Source organism: Carya illinoinensis, chromosome 8, assembly GCF_018687715.1.
Source record: "Carya illinoinensis cultivar Pawnee chromosome 8, C.illinoinensisPawnee_v1, whole genome shotgun sequence".
In the NCBI taxonomy this organism is placed as follows: Eukaryota; Viridiplantae; Streptophyta; class Magnoliopsida; order Fagales; family Juglandaceae; genus Carya; species Carya illinoinensis.
The window spans coordinates 21,444,540-21,469,018 of NC_056759.1; the positions used below are offsets into that span (position 1 = coordinate 21,444,540).

The window sequence follows — 24,479 nt, forward strand, 5'->3', positions numbered from 1 at the left end:
TGGAGCTTGTTTATACAAGTTGGCATTCAACGGACTATAAGTTAATATTAGGTGATAAAGGGTAAGGTACATGTGCATCTGGTCATAATGATTAAGGGCTAGTTTAGTTGAGAGCAGGGGCATAGCTGACGGAAGAAGAGTGCCTTCCTTTCTCTCGTGAGAAACGGTAAGGCTCCAGAGTGCCTTTGATTCTCAAAGGCTTACGTCTCACTAGTGTGAACTGAGTGCTGTAGTGAGTTTTGTTCATCGTCCCACTTGGCTACAATGGACGCAACAGAGGACTTGGCAAAAAGATGGGAGAAACTGCCACTGTCAACGGAAGAAAGTTCATGCTTTCACGTAAAGCAGGGAGTCCACCATGGTTCTGAAGGTCTGGGAAAACAATGCATTGTGGCTAAGGCAATGGCTGAAAAGCTTGTTAACAGTGAAGCTTTCCGAATCACCATGTCACAAATATGGAGGTTGGAAGGCTGGGTTAGATTCAAAGAACTCGAAGACCAAAGCTTCTTGATAGAGTTCCAAAAAATGAAGGACAAGGAGAAGGTCTTGGGGGGGCGTCCCTGGTTCTTCGACAGATGCCTGCTAGCCATACAAGAAGTTGACGAAAGCCAGTCCATCAAGGCACTGCAGTTCTGTTATGAACCCTTTTGGGTTCAACTCCATAATCTTCCTCTAGTTACCATGACAGAGACGTTTGGTGAGGAGTTCGCAGCATCAATAGGGCCTGTGATAAGAGTTGATGCAGGCTCAGATGGTAGAGCATGGGGTAGATGCCTGCGAGTTAGGGTGGCGGTAGATTTACACAAACCTTTGATGCGTGGCAAGTGGCTCGGGGTTGATGGGAAGCAACACTGGATCTCCTTCAAGTATGAACGTCTACAAAATTTCTGCTTCCAGTGTGGAACCTTGTCGCACAAAGGAAGAAACTGTGTGAGATCACGGGATGAACAACAAAGTGATGATCCAAAACTACTGCAATTCGGGGCTTGGCTACGAGCTCAACCCATGAATTCTAACATCTTTGAGGGGCAAAAATACGGTGGCTCACCAAGGAAACACCACCCTCACGGTGGTCTGCAAGGGGAGAAGGAGGGAGGGGACAGGGTAGAGACTAGGATAAACAGTGAATCTAGCCTGCAGAAGGTGGCAGTAGACCAGAAGCAGAAAGGTGAAGAGGTACACCCGGTAACATCAACTCGTGTCTGGCATGGTAGGTTGGAAACAGAGGAAGGCTTAGGTGTCAGTACAAAACCAGGCTTTATCCTCGAGGACCACAAAAGAGACCAAGAAGGAAGTCAACAGGAGGGTGCCAGTGGGGAAAATCCTCAAACTAAGTCAAACTCGGTTGGTATAGAACCTGAACTAAAAAGCATGCCAGGTACGTTTACTGAAATGGAACTTGATTCTGACCAAAACCAGTTGGCTCTAAATGGATCCTTTAATCACATGGAAAAAACTCAAGAGTACCTAGATGGAGTGATAAGTGGAGAGAGGGGATCACTGGGCAGTAAAAAGAGTCGAGACATAGAACCTGACACAGGAAAAGAAAATATGTGCCTTGAGGCTGTAACAGAAGTTCAACATGCTAGGAAATGGAAGAGGCAAACTAGAACACAGAATCTAAAGAGTGCAGGAAATGAGAGGGGAGCCATGGGAGACATATCTAATTACTTTTTAAGAACCGGGATCAGGAGAGGGAGATTTGAAAACATAAAAATAGAAGGTCATGAACGAAAGAAATTTAGGAAGCAGGAGGGTACATGTGAAAGCTCAACTCCTAAGGCAGAGGCTGGGTCCCAACCCTGCCAAACTCAATGAAAATTTTGGCCTGGAACTGCCGAAGGCTTGGGAACCCTCAGACAGTTAGATACCTTAACCTCCTTGTTAAGGAAAAGAGCCCAACCATGATATTTCTCATGGAGACTAAGTGTATGAGAGTGAGAATTGAAGATGTGTGTAACATGCTGAATTATGATGGCTGTCTGGTGGTGGATAGTAGAGGAAGCAGTGGGGGTTTAGCCTTTTTATGGAGGACAAGGGACAAGGTTTCAATATATAATTATTCGAGATGGCATATCAATGTAATGGTAGGAGTGGGAAATGAACAACCATGGCTTTTTACAGGTTTCTATGGGAACCCAGAAACCTCAAAAAGGCACCTGAGCTGGGATTTTCTCAAGTCTCTCAAACCTGATGACAGTACACCTTGGATGTGTTGTGGGGATTTTAATGAAATAGTATGTCAAGCCGAGAAGATGGGAGGGGGTCCTCGGCCATATAAACAGATGGAAATATTTAGGAATACTCTTGAATGGTGCTCATTGAATTCACTAATGACAAAGGGTCCCATCTTTACTTGGGCAAACAACCGAGGGCAAGACTCCTTCACAAAGGAAAGATTGGATAGAGCCCTTGCAAACCCAATGTGGTTAGAAAAGTATAAAGAATCCTCCTGTTGTGTCCTACCAACCATGAATTCAGACCACTGCCCCTACTCATTGATGTAGTTTACCAACAAGATCAACCAAGGCCTCATGTTAAGTGGTTTAGATATGAAGCAGCCTAGTCATTAAAAAAGGAATGTGAAGCTACCATTAAAGAGGCCTGGGCTAAGCCAATTCATGGAAGAACAACTACTGAGACTATGAGAAGTAGGCTGAATATGTGTGCTACTGTGTTGAGAAAATGGAATGCAAAAGTTAATAGGAGAGCCCCCAAAGAAATTAGACAGAAACTGAAAAACCTGGAAGAACTTCAAGAGCTAAACAAAGGGGACCAATCAGACACTATCAGAGAATTAAAAGATGACATTGATCAAGATCTAGCAGCAGAGGATCTGAAATGGAAACAAAGAGCCAAACAACATTGGCTACAGAATGGAGATAGGAATACTACCTTCTACCACCTGCACGCATCCCATAGGAGGAAAATCAATAAGATCTCACAGATCATGGACCACAGGAACCTCCTAGTTTCAGACAAAGATCAAGTTGGAAGGGTTATTACAAGCTACTTCTCAGACCTCTTCACATCTTCCTCCCCATCAGGCATAGAGGATTGCATCAAGGACATGCCCAACAGAGTCTCTACAGCAATGAATGAAATGCTTCTCCAGGAATTCACAGAAGAGGAAGTCAAGAATGCTGTCTTCCAAATGAAAGGCATGGGATCACCAGGCCCTGACGGTTTCCCAGCTTGTTTCTTTCAAACAAATTGGAACACCACAGGGAAGGAAGCCTCAAGATTTGTGCTCAACATCCTCAATACTACAGGCTCTTTAGAAGGGGTAAATGACACCTATATAACTCTGATCCCAAAATTCAAAAACCCCACCAAAGTCTCTGATTATAGGCCAATTAGCCTATGTAATGTCATTTACAAAGTGGTAGCTAAAGTGTTATCAAATAGGCTTAAACTTATCCTGCCTGACATAATTTCTGTGAACCAAAGTGCATTTGTTCCAAGTAGGGCCATAACAGATAACATCATGGTGGCTTACGAGACCCTCCACTCCATGTCCACAAGAATACAAGGAAAGTCAGCTTATATGGCTCTAAAACTCGACATGAATAAAGCCTATGATAGGGTGGAGTGGGATTTTCTAGATGCAGTGATGTGCAAAATGGGTTTTGACAGGAGATGGATCGCACTGGTAATGAACTGCATCAAGTCTGTTTCTTACTCAGTGTTGCTTAATGGAGAGGCTCAACTTAACTTCGAGCCAACTAGAGGACTAAGGCAAGGGGACCCCATATCCCCTTACCTATTTATCATATGTGCTGAGACTCTATCAAACCTCCTAACTCAGGCTGAATAAAAGGGCAGAATATCAAGTATTCCAATGGGAAGAGGACCAACCAAGGTAAACCATTTGTTCTTTGCTGATGACAGTATGATATTCTGTAAAGCAAGTACACTGGAATGGAGAAGAATGCTAAGCATACTGACTGTATACGAGCAAGCCTCAGGACAACTTTTGAACAAGGAGAAATCTACCATATACTTTAGTAGAAACACTCCAAGTGAATGCAGAGCCAACATAACTCGAATTGCAGGTGTAACTCCTACAGCATCTTTTGGAAAATACTTAGGCTTACCAGCCATGGTGGGAAGAACAAAAGTAGCATGCTTCCATGGCCTAATTGATAGAACGTGGTCAAAGATTAATAACTGGAAGACAAGCAAGTTGTCAGCAGCTGGAAAAGAGGTGCTACTCAAGTCAGTAGTGCAGGCAATTCCCACATACACAATGGGAATTTTCCTTCTACCAAAGTCCATCCCCAAGAGGCTTGACCAGATGCTAAGGAAGTTTTGGTGGGGCTTCAGTGGGGACCAAACTAAAATGCAGTGGATAAAGTGGAGTCAAATCAACAAAGCAAAAGATCAAGGAGGCTTGGGCTTCAGAAATTTCAATAGCTTCAACATAGCTCTCTTAGCAAAGAATGGTTGGAATCTGTTGCAAAGCCCTACATCTCTCCCTGCCACCATCCTCAGACAAAAGTACTTCCCACATGGCTCCATTTTAAAGGCAAAAGTTGGAGCTCGACCCTCATTGGCTTGGAGAAGCTTACATGCTGGAATCTCACTGCTGAAAGAAGGCTTGCTATGGAGAATAGGAGATGGAAAACAGGTAAGGATCTGGGAAGATAGGTGGCTCCCTCGACCCCACTTCCTTGCCCCAAGGCTAGAGGCTGATGTCCCAACCTAAAGGAATGTTGTTGCAGACTTAATCAACCCTTCACTAAGGATATGGAATGATCACAACCTTCATGATATATTCACTCAGCAAGACATAGAGGTGATAAAAACTGTCCCAATCACTCTGGGCAGTAGGGGTGATAGGTTGATCTGGGGTTGCACTCAGAATGGTCTATTCTCAGTGAAGAGTGGCTACCATCTTCATAGAGAAATCCATTCTAATCATGATGCTAGCCCCTCCAAACCAAAGGATCAATCAGAGTTATGGAAGGGAGTTTGGAAGCTACAGGTCCCAAATGGGGTTAAGGTGTTCCTTTGGAGGGCTTGTAACGAAGGCCTGCCTACTCTAGCCAACTTGCTAAGGAGGAAGATTGTTGCTGAGAGTACCTGTCCAATCTGTGGATTTGCAGAGGAAACAGCAGACCATGCCCTCTGGAGTTGTAGTACAGCTCGAGATGTCTGGACTCAAGCAAGCAAACCAATCCAAAAACTTTCTCTAGAAGCAGGATCCTTCAAGGAAGTCTAGCAGCAAATAAAAGATAAGTTACATAAAGCAATGATTGAGGAAGTAGGCTCGATTATGAGGCTTATATGGACAAGAAGAAATGAAGTGGTGCATGGGAAGGCTTTCAGGCATCCCAACTCAATAGTAATTAAGGCCCAGGATGACCTCTCTTGTTACAAAATGGCAAATCAAGATCATGTGAGTTGCAGGGCTACAGAGACCTCTAAGAGTCTTCAGAAATGGACTACACCACCTGAGGGAGAATACAAACTGAATTGGGATGCTGCCATCAATCAACCACTGAACCAAGTAGGTATTGGGGCTATTATTAGAGATTGCAGTGGCCAAGTACTTGGGACAATGCTAGCTAGAAGAGAGTTGAACCTATCCCCTTTCACTGCTGAAGCTTATGTAGTGATGATGGCAGTCATATTCTGTAAAGAAGCTGGTTTCCAGTCAGTCCTCTTCGAAGGAGATTCACTCAAAGTGGTCGAGGGGATGCAGAAAACAGCTAAGGATTGGAGCCAAGGAGGTTTAATCATTGAAGACACTAAGCAGATGCTACAAGACTTTGTTAGTTGGAAGTTCTGTCACACAAAGGGGATTCAAATATGGCAGCCCACTTGCTAGCCAAGAATGCCCTCCTAAATGATTGTGATCTCTATGAGTTAGAGGAGATACCATCTTGTATTAGACGTGCTGTTATCTTAGATGTTTGTAATAGCATGGTTTAATCAATGAAGTTTCCATTTCAAAATAAAAATAAAAATGTGCATCTGGTGAGACACGTGTACCAGAAGAATTTACCATATATAATAGCTAATCTGTCCTAAGCATGGTTACACGATGTTTAAGTCTTAGAGTTGGCTTAAAGTCATGTGGCATGCATGGATGGGAATGAAGATTTAGTATGGACTACGATGCAAGAAGGTAACAATGGGTATGTTGTCTAGAATTGGGATGCGTGACTTAATTGATTTGAGTCATGCATCAGAATGTGGTTAATGGGAGAGTAAGACAAATGTCTTAGTGTCTAAACCATAAGGTGAATCATGGAGATTCACTTTAAAGGATAAGACCTTGAAGTAAGACGCTGAATTGAAAAGGGTGACCCAAGTGGATCATAGAAAGAGGAAACATGGTAAGGAAGACATAAAAGATGGAGGCAGTGACTATAAATGGACCCCTAAGGTTTTAGCATAGTAAATGGCATGTATGAACATAGGGATAGATGGAGAGTATTCTAAGTGAAGTGTAGTTCTATTTTTAGTATAGTTGCTTATGTACTAGATTGAGAATGATGTTTAGGTTGTGTATGCATGTAGGTTGCCATCTGACACGCACATGAATGGACTATATGAAATGAGTATGGCATGGGGTCCAGGTAAGTATTATGTTCATATGCTTCTAGAGTTTTCTAAAAGATATGAAAATGAAAATGAAATACTTTTCCTTTACGATGGTTTACGAAGTGAAATAGATGGCGTTTTAAGAAAGAATGCTAAGCATAAGTTTTCAAATACAAGTATGTAATGGCATTTCTTGGCAACCCATTTTTACACAACCAAAGTATTAAGCTTATGCATGTGAATGGTATATATGGTAAGTATTGTATGTGTTTTATGAAATGAAATGCGAGGCTAAGACCTCATGCTTTAAGCGATGCTTTAAATGACGCAAAGAAAATGTGTTAAAATGTCCCTAAGAACTAAGGTTTTAAAATGGCCCTTTGAAAGATAATGTTTTAAATGATGCCTTGAAATATGATGTTTAAGGATGCCACAGGCTGATGTTTTCAACGATGCTTATGTCATGATTTCAAGACTACTTTTAAATGTCGAGGTTTAGGCCTCTGCTTTTAAATGATGCTTAAGAAATGAACAGACTGATAAGAACGAATGAAAAGGACTGAAAGGACTAAAAGAAGGGACTGAATGAATGGAAGGACTGAATGCTTTAATGTATGAAACTATGTAATGGGCATGACTGAATGAATGATGGTATCGAAGGACTAGACTGGGCATATTACAATGCTGGGTAAGTAGTACTGGTAGTACATCCAGTGCTACACTCTGACGGAATGGATTCCTAACTCGTGGCTACGGATAGAATCAAGGTTCAAAAGACCGCTAACCCTCACACATAGGACGTAACAGTGTGCTACGGCTAATAAAAGTGATAAGAAATAATGTATGCATGCTAAAAAAGAGTGCATGTATGGTCAGACTCTTTAAGAAATGAAGGCAGCGAGGCATGGGGAACTGTTTTATGAAAGAAAACCCTTTTCAAAGTAAAACCTCACCTCATAACATTTTAAATGAATGAATGTCTATGTATAATATGTATGGAATGATGAATGCATGACTAAAAACCTATGTTGTCATATTTTAACTGTATGAAATAATGCTTATGAGTTATCAACTCATTTTAGTTTTTATGTGTGCCCTCCTAGGGACAATATGAGCATGACTGGTCAGGACGGACACGGCCCCAGGGGAAGAGCAAGGAAATCTAGGCACGATGTTCGTGAGAGACTTTAATTTATAAAATTTAATGTTTTCTACTGTAACCTTTTAACTTAATAAACAAGTTTTATTTTATAAATATGGAGTCTTTTGTATCTTGGCATGAAATGAAAAGTTGTTTCAAAACGAACGGTAATTCCTATCGCTTTTCATAAAATCATTTTTGAAGCACCCATCACAAGGACGGCATTACAAAACCATATAATAATATTCTCAAAAAAAGTTCCCAATTCAAAAAATTAATGAACACTTATCACAATTTTCAGCATTTGTTGGCTCTCAATCCTCTCCAAAATTCAGACATAAAGAATTAAGTAAAAGGGTTCTCTAGATACATGTGTCAAACCACCATCTTACCACAAAGCTTGGATGAGTGCATTAAAAATTATGTGAATACCTTAGCATAATTATCAAGATGGAGTTTGTTGAATTCACTAAGATGGCTATGTATGAGAATGAGTACAAATGTGGTACTAATTTAAAAAAAAAAATTCATATGGAAAAGTGCCAGAGAGTTCCAACAAGTATTTATAAATGCATAATTTGCGCCACCCCTAACTTAAACAAAACATTATCCTCAATGTTTAAAAATAAAAATTGAATGGATAGTAACTGAGGAGGGTATAATACACCTGATGTATGACGTGGGTTTCCTGCTAAGCATAAGAGAATGCAAACTGAAATGGAAAAATGACATTATCTTGAAGATAGAAAACAAAGAAAACTGCAACAAACAAAAGAAAGAAAAAAAAAATATACCTGCATGGTGGGGTCAAAGTTGATAGATTGGGTCCACAAGTGGAATGTTTTCAACTTCAGGCACTGATGTAAACCCATGGGATTGAAATCTCTTAAGCCCACAATCAAATTGAAACTTATCCAAGAAATCCAAAAATCAAGTCAAGAAAATTTAGACCTGTTGAAATCTTATTTCAAGAATCTAGATTTAGTGAGAACACCACAAAGGGTTTACCTTTGATAAGTTCTTAGTTCAATCAAGAACACGTAGAGAAAACTAAAAGTTTTCTATGAAGAAACTTCATTCATGTTAAACTTATCTCAAAATATAGCTACAAGTTGTTTTTAACCCCTCCATGAAACCCTAGGGCCAATTAAGGCCTTCATTAATTAAAAGACATGGGTTGAACATCTTTAAACCCAAAACATCCTAAATTACAAGCCTATAGCTAATAAAAGAAGTCAACTTAATAATTTAAATATAGAAACCTAAAATAGGCCCACACTCCTAAATAATAAAATAAAAAATTCTACACTAAACCACTAGGCTATGCTGCCCCCCTCTGTTGCTTGTATCATATGGATTAAAGCTAGTTCTTCTTTTTTCAAGCCCATCTTGAATGTTGGGGTCTTACTCGATGAATTTGCAAACTTGGGCCAAGTGGATTGCACCAATCCTTGCATTGCTTCCTTGATCTTCTTAGCTCTTGACCTTGTGATAAGCTCATCTGAAATTTGGAATGGATCTTTAAGACTTTGTCCACCATAGTGTCCATCATTCCCCCTCTCCTCAAAAGGATTCGACCTTGAATCGTCACCTGCATCAAAAGGAGAAAGATCAGAAACATCGAAAGTAGCAGAGACATTATACTTACCTAAAAGATTCACTTTATAAGCATTATCATTAATTTTCTCGGATCTGGAAAGGTCCATCTCCTTGAGGATGCAATTTAGTCCTTCTATGGGCCAGGAATCTTTCTTTGTGCAGCCAAACCCAATCTCTTGGTTCAAAGATAATACACATTTGCCCTTTATTGGCTTGGGAAACAAACTTTTCATTCTTTTATGCAATTTGAAGGCATACCCTCTCATGAATTGACTTCACCATTTCGACCTTCCAAATGCCGCTTTATCACATGCCATATACACATCAGAAAAATCAGCGTCATTGCCATATACATCTTTCACATATTCAAACCCAATCATTTTAGCACTCATAGAAGTAAGAAGTACATACCTCTATGATAAAGCATCAACATCAATGTTCTCTTTACCTTGCTTGTAACGGATGACATAAGAAAAGATCTTGATGTATTACATCCATCTAGCAAGTCTCTTATTTAATTTACCTTGACCCTTGAAATGCTTCAATGATTCATGATCAGTGTGGATCACAAACTCCTTAGGCCAAAGGTAGTGCTGCCACGTCTCTAAAGCGTAAACAAGAGCATAAAGATATTGTCATAAGTGAGGTAATTCAAGGCCACCCCACTTAGCTTCTCACTGAAGAAAGCTAGGGCCGCTTATCCTGGGTCAAAACGGCTCCAATTCCTATTCCTGAGGGATCACATTTAATCTCAAAAATTTTCTTAAAGTTAGTGTGACGCCCCCAAATCCCACGAACGGACCCGTGGAAATCGAGACGTCGGGATGATGACAACACGGGTCACCACCCTATCGCCGAGTGCCAAGTGTGTGCACATGCAACAAGTGTGCAAAAAGAAACACGCGGCGGATAATAAAGTCTTATAACTAAGTACCAGAATTTTTTCTTTGTTTAATACAAACCCGTTCAAAACATACATAATAAAATATTACAAGCCACAAATATCGTTTCAAACCAAACTACAAGACATAAACTCCAAATCAATACTCCGGCGGAGCCGCCTCCTCGGGCTTAGCCTCCTCCTCCTCCTCGACCTCTGCATCAAAATCTATAGTACCAAAATGGTGCCGCAGGTAAGTAAAGATCCAAACGCCACAAGATAAAAACATATTAAACTCAACAATATGCATGAAAGAATGCAAATGCACATATCCCATAAAACCACATTTTTCCCACGCATGCCAAAATCCCATTTTGGCCCAAAAACAAATCCTTTATCACATGTCCTTGCCATTATTCCAGATAATGGCCCAAAACAAGAAACCACCATTTTTCCAGAAAATGGATCACAATGCCTCAAACATAACTTCGTCATTTTCTCAGAAAATGGCCCGTATCCAATATCCAAAAACCCGATCCAATTATTGCATGCACCATGATCTCCCCTAGGGATCATCCGCACACTCTAGCTCCTATGCCACACTGCAGGTAACGACTACGCGTGTGACACCTAAACGAGCGATGCCCAGTTCTCGCACCCAGCGCGTACTTGGACCAGGCCATTCTCTAGTCCCCGCCAGCCTAGGAACCAGGGGGTCGACACGATAGCATTACCATATCGTGCTATCCGGTCGTTGCCCAGTGACAACCCAAGGGATGTCACTCAGTATTATCCACTCCCGTGTGACCAGAGGAGTTCCACCGAGATAATACCCCATCCCGACTTGGGGTTGTGGTGCACACGTACCCGGAAATCCATTTACACAAAAAAGCCAGTTTTTCTCCATTAAATAAAAGCATATGAATGCATCATGCAATGCACACCTCAAGATACAAAACATCCAACCAATCACAAAATCAACAAAATCAAGCAACTCCGTCCTCAATCCATCCGACCCCCGACTCCTCAGACTCAATCCAAAATTAACCAACCAGTCAGATAATTAATTGTAAGAGCAATAATATATTTAAATCTAAAATAGAGTTTGAAAAATACTTACAGCGCTATAAGGTATTTTTTCGAAGGATCACGATGTTGCAAACAGCGGAGAAAGAGCAACGTAACAGTGTATTTTACACTGTGGCCATGGGTTGTAAAATATCCACTTTCAAACGGAGACAAACGAAGATTTGAAATTGATAGGGAATGGCCTAGAGATATTTATGAAGCTAATGGAAGTGGGTTTTGGCCATGGGTGGCGGTGGAAATGGTGGTGGAAGCGTAAAAAGGGCAAATCAGAGTTGAGCTCGTGGGTGCTGCTCCGGCAACGGATCGAGGCCGAAATTGGGTCGGTTAGGACGACAAGAGGTAGGGGATGAAGTGGTGAAAAGATGGTGACCGGAGGTGGAGCGACGGCGTCGGAAAAGGCCATTACACTGCGGCTTAGATGGACTCTAGGTGCCTAACGGCGGCACGGGAGGGGCTAATTTTTGGTGGGGAGATGCGCCGGCCGGAGTGGAGTCGACCGGTTGGGGCGGTGTTGGCCACATTGGCCGGACGGCGGTGGTCTGGGCTGCCCAAGTCGGACGGCGTTAGAGAGAGAGAGAGAGAGAGAGAGATGTAACGCACGCGGGGAGGAGAGGAAAAAGAAGAAGAAAGAAAAGAAAGAAAGAAGAAAAGAAGAAAAAGAGAAAGAAAAAAGGAAAAAGGGAAAAAGAAAAAGAGAAAAGAAAAGATGGAGAAAGGAAATGAGGTCCAGTCCTCACCTCCGGAGTCCAAAAACTGATCCGACGAAAACAATTTAAAAACTATAAAACGACTAAAATAAATTAAACACCACATCAAACCAAAATAAAACCAATTAAAATACAATAATTTAAAATAAAAGAACCAATATATTAATTAAATTAAAATACTCATTCAGTAAAAATACATGTAAAAACGGGGTATCACAGTTAGGTAATGCTAATACAGGTGTAGAACATAACCTTTCTTTAATAGTAGCAAATGCATTCGCTTGTTCAATCCCCCAATAAAATCTAACATTCTTTTTAATTATTTCAGTGAGTGGTGCAACAATGGTGCTAAAATCATTAACAAAACGCCTATAAAAGCTAGCTAAACCATGAAAGCTTCTTACCTCAATGATGCCTTTAAGCATTGGCCACTCCTTGATGGCCTTGACTTTCTCTTCATCCACCTCAATACAGTTTTTACTAACAACATAACCAAGAAAAACAACTTTTTCCGTGCACATTTCTTAAAATTAGCATACAACTTTTTACATCTCAACACATCGAACACACACCTCAAATGCTCAATATGTTTATCTAAGTTCTTGTTGTATACTAAGATATCATCAAAGTACACAACTATAAATTTGCCTATAAACGCACGTAATACATGGTCCATTAATCTCATAAAAGCACTAGACGCATTTATAAGTCCAAATGGCATAACCAACCATTCATAAAGTTCATATTTAGTCTTAAAAGTAATTTTCCATTCATCTCCTTCTTTTATTTTAATTTGATGGTATCCATTTTAAGATCCATTTTACTGAAAATACATGAGCCATGCAATTCATTAAATATATAATCTAATCTAGGAATGGGATGACGATACTTTACCATAATATTGTTGACTGTTTTGCAATGAACGTACATCCTCCAAGTCCCATCATTCTTTGGCATTAATAGCATTGGTACTACAAATGGGCTCATGCTCTCCCTCATGTATCCCTTGCTCATCAAATCTTCAAATTACCTTTGAAGATCCTTTGTATCCTCCGGATTACTCCTATAGGCTAGTTGGTTTGGAATAATGACTCTAGGTACGAAATCAATTTGATGCTCAATGTCTCTAATGGGAGGAAAACTACTCAGCATCTCATCCGAAAATACATCCTTGAACTCCTGCAACAAAGAAACATCCAAACTAGGAAGAGATTAGTTATTTTCATCAATATTAAGAGAAGATTCTTTGTAAACAATAAATATCATAGGTTGATCTGCTAGAAGGTCCTCTTAACCTCACTCTCATTTGTATAAAAACTCATCTTTATCTTTTCTTTTATCTTTGTGGGTTCTCTTTCTTTTTTCTCTCGTGGCTCCACTCTATTTTCTTTATTTTCAGCCACCTTTCTATTTTCTTTTTCACTATCTCTTTTACCTGAGGTTTCAGCCTCACCCTTATTTTTCTCTATTATGTTTCGGCCTCACCCTTTCTTTATTGCTCAATCTCATTTTTCAGTTTCAGTTGGTCCTCATAGACCTGTTTTGGGATTAAAGGAGTAAGTTTGGTTGTTTTTCCATCATTTACAAAGTTGTACATGTTTCTAAACCCATCATGAATCACCCTTCTATCATACTGCCACAACCTACCTAGCAAATTATGGCCAGCATGCATAAGAACTATATCACAAATCACCTTATCACTATAGCTCCCAATGGTATAAGCCACCAAAACCTACTTATTGACCTTGACCTCTCCACATTCATTCAACCATTGCAACTTATAAGGTCTAGGATGCTTCAGTAAAGGTAAGGTCAACTTCACAATTAGGGTGGTACTAGCTACATTGATGCAACTTCCCAATCAATAATTTGCTACACACCTCGTTGTTTACATAACATCTAGTATGAAATATGTTCTATCTCTGCTACTCCATATCATCTACCTTAATTTATGTATTGAGAGCATGCCTAGAAACAAGAGACTCACCTTTTACGAGGTATTCCAATCCATCATCATCACTAGAATCAACCAACTCAAGCATCTCGTCACTATCATCCTCACTCTTAGTCATCATCTCCCCATTATCACGCATAATCATCACCTGCTTGTTTGGACATTGAGACGCGATGTACCCTAAACCTAAACATTTAAAACTTGTAATATCTCTATTCCTTGAAGGTTGGAAATCTACATTGGATTTGTTCTTACTAGTTCCCTCATCTTTTCCCTTAGGTGGTTCAGCCCTCCCCTTTACTACAGCTCGATCATTTCTATCCTGCTTTTGTTTACAAGGAGTGCTAGAAACTGAAGTATATCTTGCTGCTTCCTTTCTTTTTAACTGCATCTCTACCTTCATAGCCATGTGCACCATGTCTTCTACCTCCACATAATGCTACAACTCAATTACATTGGCAATGTCTCTATTTAAACCAATTAAAATTCTAGCCATTGTGGCCTCCCGATCCTTCTCTACATTAGCCTAAATCATAGCCACCTCCATCTTCTTATGGTAATCCTCTACACTCCTAGACCCTTGTGTAAGGTTTTGTAATTTTTGGTAGAGACCTCTATAGTAGTGGCTAGGTACTAATATCTATCTCATGAGAGCTTTCAACTCACCCCATATTTCTACAGGTCTCTCATGATTCCTCTTCCTATTGGTCACTAATTGATCCTACCAAATAATTGCATAATCAATGAACTTAATTAGCCCACCAACTTCACCTTTTTCTCTTCTGAATAATTGTGACAATAAAAAAATTAACTCTATTTTCTTGTTCCACTCTAAATAGACTTCAGGTTCATTCTTGCCTTGGAAAGATGGTATCTTCATCTTGATACTCCCAAGGTTCCTCTCTACCCCATCTCGACCCTTAGATTTCTCCTAGATCCTCCTCCATGCCTACCTCCTCTAGGTCTACCCATTCTACCCATTCCAACTTCACATGCTACGTCTTCCTCATCCTCATCATCTTCTTTGTTCTCTCATACTCATTTTCAATGCTAGGCTCATGTCTCTTTCTATCTCACCCACCGTGCAGACTTCTAATCACTACCTCTTGCTAATCCATCTTATCTCTCACCTCCCCCAATACCAAATTCAACCGATCAAACTGTTGTTGCATGGCCTGCATTACAAAAAATGAGTTATCTGCCTCCTTCTTAGGGTGTTGAGTCACTTTTATGAGACATTTTTAATGCACTGCAAAACAAGAATGTTAGTGGTAAAACCTCACACACTCTTTCTTATGTGTTTACGCTCAAATATTGTCACTCCACTTGTGTTTCACTCTTTTGGCTTTTTGCAATAATATTCTCACCCACTCTTGCATTTTACCTCACCTGTTTTTCCTTTCAAGTACTTTAAGATCTAGTTAAACCAAATCAAGACACAATCTTGCATTATTCCAACTAGCAATAGATTCAAGAAATAATAAAGAAATAAAATGACATAGATCTCAAGGAATTTGTATGAGAAAAGGAGTAATTAGGAAACAAGATACTAAAGATTATATAATCAACTCCTTTGAAGATTAAGATTAATCAACACCAAATCACTTCAATTTTCAGGTTGTAATGTATATCAAGCAGCCATTTCTGAAATTTCATTCATTCATTCTTTCTTTCTTTTTATTTATTTTTTTATTTTTTTATAACAATGCAGCAACAATAATTGCAATTTCTAAAAAAGATTGATCTAATTTCAGGATTAAGAAACGGAAATAGACAAAGGACAATCGAAAACGAAATGGAACTCAAATCTAGAAATTATAGATCTGGAAATTAAAGCAAAGATTTATGTAACAATTAAAGAATTTGTAAATTTGAATTCATGAATCAAGTACACGAGGAATCACTTGTGAAAATCACATATCTAAATTCGAACACACGAAATTAACAAGTATGAAGAAGGAATCGCAAATCAGAATAGAAACCCTAAAACATGCCTAAGAAAAAAAAATCCAAATGCAAGAATTAAAAAGGATAAATCAAATCTGATTTGGAACCAAGCTCTGAATACCAAATAATGTGAACCTGTGGGGTCAAACTCCCTTAAACCCACAATCAAATTGAAATTTACCCAAGAAAGCCAAGAAGATCTAGACCCTTTGAAATCTTGTTTCAAGAACCTAAATTTGGTGAGAATGCCACAAAGATTGATAAATTCTTAGTTTAATCAAGAACAAGTAGAGAAAACTGAAGGTTCTCTATGAAGAAACTTCATTTATGTTAAACTTATCTCAAAATGCGGCTTTAAGTTGTTTTTAACACCTCCATGAAACCCTAGGGCTGACTAAGGACTTCATTAATTAAAAGACATGGGCTGAACATCTTCAAGCCCAAAACATTATAAACTAGGAAAAATATACTAAGCAGCCTCACACTTGTTCACACCATTGAAAAATGTGAATTTACTATTTTAGCCTCTTCTATTTTACACTTCAAAAATGATGGTGTGTTGGGTGTGAGGCTGCTGTGTAGCAGCTCTCCAATTACTCCTTTAGCTAATAAAACAAGTCCACTTAACGAATTAAGTATAGAAATATAAAATAGACCCACATACATATACTTAATAAAATAAAAAAGTCTACACTAAACCACTAGGCTATCCTGGCCCCCTCTGTAGCTTGTATCATATGGATTAAAGATGGTTCTTTTTCTTTCAAAGCCATCTTGAATGTTAGGGTCTTGCCTGATGAATTTGTATACTCGGTCCAAGTGAATTACACCAATTCTTACATTACTTTCTTGATCTTCTTAGCTCTTGATCTTGTGATTAGCTCATATGTAACTTGCAAAAGATATTTAAGATTCGGTTCACCATGGTGCCCATCAAACACTTGTCTGTCAATAAGGATTTTGAGGCATTGACCATTTACTTTAAAGACATGGCCATCCCTAAGTCCTCTATTTCTACCACTCCATTTTCTAAAACATGCTTCGATACAAAGGGGCCGGTCCACCTAGACCTAAGTTTTCCTATTGTAAAGTCCAGAATCATATAAGTATATTCTGTCATTAGACTCAAACCTCTTCCTAGGAATATTTTTACCATGAAACGCTTTCATTTTAACCTTATAGATTTTAGAGTTCTCATAAGTATTGACTCCTCTAACTTGGTCATATGAAATTCCTAAGCTTAAACCTTCATTCAATTTTGAAGAAATAATAACAGGAAAAGTGTCACCTGGGCTGAGAAATGCATGCTTAAAACTGGATTTTCATGTGAAAAATAATTTTTGGGTGCGTGTGTATCACGACCACAAGCCGAGATGAGGCATTATCTCGATGGAGCTTCTCTGGTCATTCGGGAGTGGAATATACTAAGTGACATCCTCTGGGTTGTCGCAGGGCAACAACAAGCTCGGACGATATGATTAAGCTATTGTGCTACTTCGTGGCCCCTCTGTTAGCGGGGGGGCTAGAGGATGTCTGGTCATGGTACGTGTTGGGCGCAGAGCTGGGTATCGCTCATTACGAAATCACATGTGTGGTCATTACCTACGGTGTGACAATGAGAACCAGAGTGTGCAGATGATCTCTATGGGAGATAATGGTGCATACGGTAAAATTGGATAATGGGTCATTTTCTGGAAAAATGGCAGGTTTTGATAAATTGGATTTATGTGGACCATTTTCTGGAAAAATTGTGGATTTTATATTGGGCCATTTACTGGAAAAAAATGGTGGTTGATTTTAATGGACTTGGTTTTTGTGCCAAATTGGGATTTTGGCATTTTGGCGTGCATTGGAAAATATTCAGTTCCAGAGAAAATGATTTTTGGGTCTCGTGCATAATCTATCATATGCATGCATGTTTGTTGGTTGCATCTATATATTTTATCTCATGGGTTGTTTAGATTATTACTTACTTGCAGTACCATTCCGTGGTACTGTAGACTTTGATGCAAATGATGAGGAGGTTGAACCTGAGGATGCGGTTCCGCCGGAGGAGTGATTTGGTGTCACTTGCTCATATATCAGGATTTGTTTCTCGCTTTTGACTCTTGTATTATGGTTTTATTATGTTTTACTAGATAACTCTAATATTTTTGGTATGCTTGTGTTTAAGCGAATTTGTGTTTTAACAATTCTGGTACTTAGTTCATTGACCTTAACTTATCTACTACGTCTTTTGTTTTACATGTGTTGCATGTGCACACCCTTAGCACTTGTCATTGGAGTGTGTGACCCATGTTGTCATCATCTCGATACCTTGATTCCCGTGTTTCCTTACTTGAGAGCTGGGGGCATCACATGTGGTATCAGACCAGTTTGACTCTGGGCAAAACCACATGTCTCGTAGGTGCTGTACTAGAAAATTTTAAAATCGTAATTTGAAATTATTTTTATTTTATTTTATTTTATTCCATTTGAAATTATGTTATTTTATTTATGGAAACTATTTTATTTTATTTTTATTTGGTTTTATTTTTACTTTGTTTTGTTTTATCTGGAGTTTAAGTGGGATTAAAGGTTATGCTATAGCAGGAAGATGGTAAGATCGAGAAGGCCAACCCGTGAGCCCAAGGATGAATTGCCTCTAGCCAATGGGAACTATGCCATGGTCAAGGCATTAAATAGAATGACAGAGTTCCTTCAGCTAAATTTTTGGCTACCACAAGGAAATCAAAATAGAGTAGTTCAAGGCGGGTGTATCTATGAAAGCTTCCTAGAGCATAGGACCCCTGTCTTCACTTGTGAAGAGGATCCACTTTGGGCTGGACTCTCGATTGAGGACCTAGAAAGGACTTTTGAAGTTTGTGGTTGCACAGAAGCCCAACAAATGTTGTATGGGAGTTACCTGCTGCAAGGTGATGCAGCAAATTGGTGGAAGACTAAGTGGGAGCTTTTGGTGATGGAGTTGGGGTCATTTGCCACTGCATCTTGGCACCATTTCAAGAAAGAATTTGATGGCCGTTTCTTTCCCGTTTCTGTGATGTGACAAAAGGCACGAGAATTTAGTAAATTGGTCCAAGGAAACATGTCGGCTCAACAATCTGCCCATAAATTTATGGAGCTCGGGCGATTTGCTACCCACCTCATTGCCACTGAAGAGGTGCAGGCCCAGCATTTCCAGGAGGGTCTGCGTCATGATATATGCAGACAAGTAGCTTGTCATCAGATCAAATTTTTAGAGGTTAGTTGATATGGCCACCATTGCAGAGCGTGGGAATAGTTTTGTGGTAGACTCCCCTCCGGATCAAAAGGGGCAGAGTTTTGCTGGGGGCCGATCGCAAGCAACCTCTGGTGTATGTGTGGGAGGCTAAACTCCAATCTGCAGTAGGTGTAACAGAGCCCACGGGGGTGAGTGCCCTCAGGGTGGGACTCGGTGTTTCAATTATGCCCAGCCGGGGCACTTTGCTCGTGAGTGTCCTAACCCAACTTAGATAAGTCATGGAGGTCGACGTGGTGGTAGGAATAACCAAAGGCAAGTGGTGTAATCTCGAGTTTATGCCGTTACTCCAGGAGAAGTTGACAACAAGGCACCAGAGACACGGGATGTTGGGGTGATTATAGGTATGGGTCTAATTTAGTCTTTGGATTTGATGCTTGGTGTGGGTTGTTTATTTTGAATTTCATTGGTGTATGTGTTTGCCTCAGGTAGAGTTCGTTTGTAGGATTTTTATGCATTTACCTTATTTGACTCTAGGGCGTCTCAGTCTTTTATGTCAACCATTTTTGCACGGATGTGCAATCTAGTCATGGAGCCCTTCTCACAATCTTTGGTAGTGACTCTCCCTAATGGTGACATTGTGTGGTGCTCTAAAGTCTCTTTAGGCTATCCTTTGAATTTTGGTGGGAGGACCCTTGAGGCGGATTTAATTGTGTTCAAGTTGCTTGGGTTTGACATTATTCTTGGGATGGACTAGTTGTACCGGTATTCTGCAAGCATTAACTATAGACGTCGGGTAATTAGCTTTCAACTCTTGTAAGGAGACTACTTGGAATTTGTGGGAAGTAAGTTGAAGGAAAGGCCGCCAGTTATATCTGCAATTCAAGCGAAGAGAGATATAGCTTGTAGGGTGGATGCCTTTTTGGTTCAAGTGTCTACGCCATCTAGGAAGAAGTCTTTGGTGGATATCCTAGTTATGGAAGAATTTCTTGATGTGTTTGTGGATGATTTGCCTGGGTTGCCTCTAGTTCATGAGTTGGAGTTTGTTATTGATTTGGAACCTGGAACAGCTCTTGTGCACAAGGCTCCTTACCGTATGGCATCGGCTTAGTTGAAGGAGTGGAAGACTCAGTTGCAAGAATTGGTTGATAAGAGATTTATTCAGCCTAGTACTTTGCCTTGGGGAGCGCCTGTTTTATTTGTCAAGAAGAAAGATGGTACTCTCAGTATGTGTATTGACTACCAAGAACTTAATAAGGTTACTATCAAGAATAAGTACCATCTTCCTCATATCGATGACTTGTTTGATCAGCTTCAAGGAGTAGCTATTTTCTCGAAGATTGACTTGAGATCAGAGCATTACCAATTGAGGATAAGAGATAAGGATGTACCCAAGACTGCCTTTAGGTCGAGGTATGGTCATTATGAGTTTAAAGTTATGCCTTTTGGGTTAGCTAATGCCCCTGCAGCCTTTATGGATTTGATGAATCAGGTATTCCGACCTTACTTGGATTCTTTTGTGGTGGTTTTCATCGATGATATTTTGATTTATTCTCGGGATTTGAAAGAGCATGCTTATCATCTTCGTCTGGTGCTTGGAAAGTTAAGAGAACACCAGTTGTATGTGAAACTTAGCAAGTGTGAGTTTTGGTTGGAAGAAGTCAGGTTTCATGGACACGTGATTTCCAGAGATGGTGAGGCCATAGATCCTAACAAGGTGGAAGCTATTTTGACATGTCCGCATCCTTCAACAATGTATGAGATTCGGAGTTTCTTGGGACTTGTTGGGTATTATCGGAGATTTTGTGGAAGGACTTTCTTGGTTGTCCGGACCTCTCCTTGCTTTGATTAGGAAAAATACTGAGTTTGTTTGGTTAGATAGATGCATCGCTAAGAGTTTGAAGCATTTGTTTTCTCAAAAGAATCTCAATATGAGGAAGAGGCGATGGTTAGAGTTGATCAATGATTATCAGTGCGAGATCAAGTATCATCCAGGGAAAGCGAATCTAGTTGCAAATGCGTTGAGTCAAAAGTCTAATTTGGTGGATGAGGCTGAATCATCAGGGTTGGACTCACTTCTTTGTGGGATGAGAAGGCTTCTTATCGAGAGTTTGCAGTAAGAAGAAGTGTTATCTTCAATTCTTGATGTTCGAGTGGTTGATTTTGAGGAATTGAAGACTCTTTAGAGAAATGACCCAAAGTTATTAGATATCAGGAAGAAGGTCAGGAAATCTAAAGGACCTTTGCACTACAATTTGGATAAGGATGGTATTCTTTAGTTTCAAAATCATAGAGTAATTCCTTAAGATTCAAAATTTAAGGAATGAATTTTTACAGAAGCTCATACGGCTCCTTATTCAGTTTATCCTAGAAGCACAAAGATGTATTGAGACTTAAAGAGAAATTATTGGTGGGAATGGATGGCAAAGGATATCGCCATGCTCATTGAGAGATGTGACACATGCCGACAAGTTAAAGCTGAGCATTGGAGACTCGTTGGTATACTTCAACCTCTCCCTATTCTTGGATTGGAGTGGGATGACATTACTATGGATTTTGTAGTGGGCTTACCGAGGACTCCTAGTGGAAAGAACTCGATTAGGGTGGTTGTTAATCGGTTGACCAAGAGTGCCCATTTCTTACCTATCAATAATATCGACTCTTTGGGCAAGTTAACTCGAATGTATGCTAAAGAGATAGCGCAGTTGCACGAGACACCCAAGAGTATTGTGTTGGATTGAGACCCACTGTTCACATCTCATTTTTTGAAGAATTTGTAGGCAGCTTTAGATACTAAATTGAAGTTTAGTACTACGTATCACCCTTAAACCAATGGTCAATCGGAGCGCACTATTCAGACTCTTGAGGATATGTTATAGGCTTGTGTTATGGAATCCCAGGAAAGTTGGAAAAATCATCTGCCACTTATAGAATTTGCTTACAACAACAGTTTTCATGCATCCATTCAGATGGCACCGTATGAAGCCCTTTATGGAAGAAAGTGCAGATCACCGTTGCGTTGGAATGAAGTTGGTGAGAGTTAGTTAATTGGGCCTGAGATAATACAAGAAATGCAAGATCAGGTTCAGGTTATAAGGGTTAAAATGGCGGCAACGCAGAGTTGTCAGAAAAGTTATGCTAATACGAGGAGAAGAGACTAATCTTTTGAGGAAGATGATTGAGTTTATCTCAAAATCTCTCTCATGAAAGTTGTTAGGCGTTGTGGTAAGAAATGAAAACTTAGTTTGAGGTATGTTGGCCCTTTTCAGATTTTGGAAAAGGTTGGGCCTGTTGCTTATAGAGTTGCATTGCCGGATTATTTTGGAGAAATTCATGATGTATTCCATGTGTCATTGTTGAAGAAGAGCTTTGGACAGTAAAAGGTGCGTTTCGTTGACCCAGAGCACATTTAGCTTCAGTCGGATCTTACCTATGAAGTTGCCCCAACATTGATTGTAGATTGGAAAGAGCAAAGACTGAGATCCAAGTCGATACCTTTGGTAAAAGTGGCATGGGAGATCCATTAGCTCAAGATTTTTCTTGGGAGAGAGAAGCAAACATGAGAGAACAATATCTTTATTTGTTTGGGTGAATGGCGGTATGTTTCCCAAGCCTGCTCTTAGTCAAATCTTAAGACTTGCTTTAGCGTTAATGTTTGACCTTGTCAAATTTCGAGGATGACATTTTATTTGAGGGGGGAGGATGTGATACCCCTTTTTTAGTATATTTTTATTGAAGGGGTATTTTAATTGATTTAAAAAATTAGTTTTCTTTTAAATTTATCGGATTTTCGTTGGATTTATTTTATGATCTTTTAAGTTGTGAAATTTCTTATGATGTGTTTTCTTAATATTAATTATTGTTTTGTGTTTAAATTACTCTTTAATTTAAATCAGTTTATTTTTGGACTTTAAATTATTGTGTTGTTGGTTTTTATTAATTATTTTATTTTAGCTAGTTACTACATTTAAATTAATTTATTCAACTTACTATTTTAAAATTATTTTTTGTTGGATCAGTTTTGTTACCTAAGTTGAGGATTGGACCACATTTCTTTATCTCGTTTTTTTTATTTTTCTCTTTTCCCTTTTCCCTTTTCCCTTTTTCTTTATTTTTTTTCTTATCTTTTATTTTCCTCTTATTTTTCCTCTACTTCTCCTTTCTCTAGCGCACGACCCATCCCTCTCCCTCTCCCCATCTGTTTTCTTCGCATCCACCTAGCTTCGTCTGTGGTCTCCACTACCCCTCCCATTCGCTTCCTCACCGGCCGACGACCTTCCCCCTTCATTTTCAGCCCCAACCGTGTTGCCGTAGCCCCCATGCCCCTCTCCAAGCCAATGCTTCTTTGTGCTCCAGCACCGTCGTCGCTTCATCATTAGCCACCATTCTTTCACCAATTTATCATTGGCCCTACAGCAACCCAAATCACTCTTCCCCAACCCCAATCTGCCACCAGTGAAGTCTAGCCATTTCACTTTCCGATTTGGCATTTTTGGCTTTCAACTGCCCTCTACATCGCCACCCACGACCAACTACTACCTTTGGCTTCACCAACACCCCTAAACTCTACCTTAGCCTTTCTTAGTCTTCGTTTGTCCCCGTTCAAATTTGGGTATTATGAGACCCACGGTTGTAGTGCATTTTGCACTATAATGTTGCCTTGCCGCCGCCTCTTGCACCTTCGTGATCCTCTGAAAATTATATTATAGCGTTATAAGTATTTTTCCAAAGAATTTTTGAGATTTAATTATATTTTTTAGCTAACTCATATTTACTGTGAATTGGTTGGTTGTGCCGAATTGAATTCAAAGAGTAAATGGATCGGTTGGATTAGAGGATGGAGTTGTTGTGAGATTCGGTTTATGTTGGCAGTCTATTGGTTGTTGATTATTCGTGTCATGTCATGTACATTACAATTGCACACATGTTCATGTTTGTAAATAAAAGCTGGGTTTTTGCATAATTGTAAACATGTGCATGTGGATATTTGAAAACTGAGTTTTTATGTGAAAAAATGATTTTTGGGTGTGTGTATATCATGATCCAAAGCCGAGATGAGGCATTATCTCGATAGAGCTCCTCTAGTCACTCGGGAGCGAAATATACTGAGTGACATCCCCTGAGTTGTCGCTGGGTGACAACAGGCTCAGATGATAAGGTAATGTTGTCGTGCCGACTCTGTGGCCCCTCTGCTGGCGGGGGTTAGAGGATGTCTGGTCATGGTACACACTGGGTATCTCTCATTATGAAGTCACATGCATGATCGTTGCCTGCGGTGTGACGATGAGAGCCAGGGTGTGCAAATGATCCCTAAGAGAGAGATCAAGTTGCATACAGTAAAATTGGATAATGGGTAATTTTCTAAGAAAATGACGGGTTTTGATAAATTAGAT

At 39.7% G+C, this 24,479-nt stretch overlaps 1 protein-coding gene across 1 annotated transcript; it reads left to right on the top strand.

Moving 5' to 3' along the window:
- The first annotated feature begins 5,254 nt into the window (after window positions 1–5,254).
- Window positions 5,255–5,833, top strand: LOC122274496. Its single transcript, XM_043083532.1, has one exon. The coding sequence runs from the start codon at window positions 5,255–5,257 to the stop codon at window positions 5,831–5,833; it is 579 nt and encodes a 192-aa protein (XP_042939466.1).
- Window positions 5,834–24,479: the final 18,646 nt, after the last annotated feature.

What these genes read in the sequence shown, in the direction of transcription:
- LOC122274496 (XM_043083532.1), top strand. Translation starts at nt 5,255, where the DNA reads ATGATTGAGGAAGTAGGCTCGATTATGAGGCTTATATGGACAAGAAGA.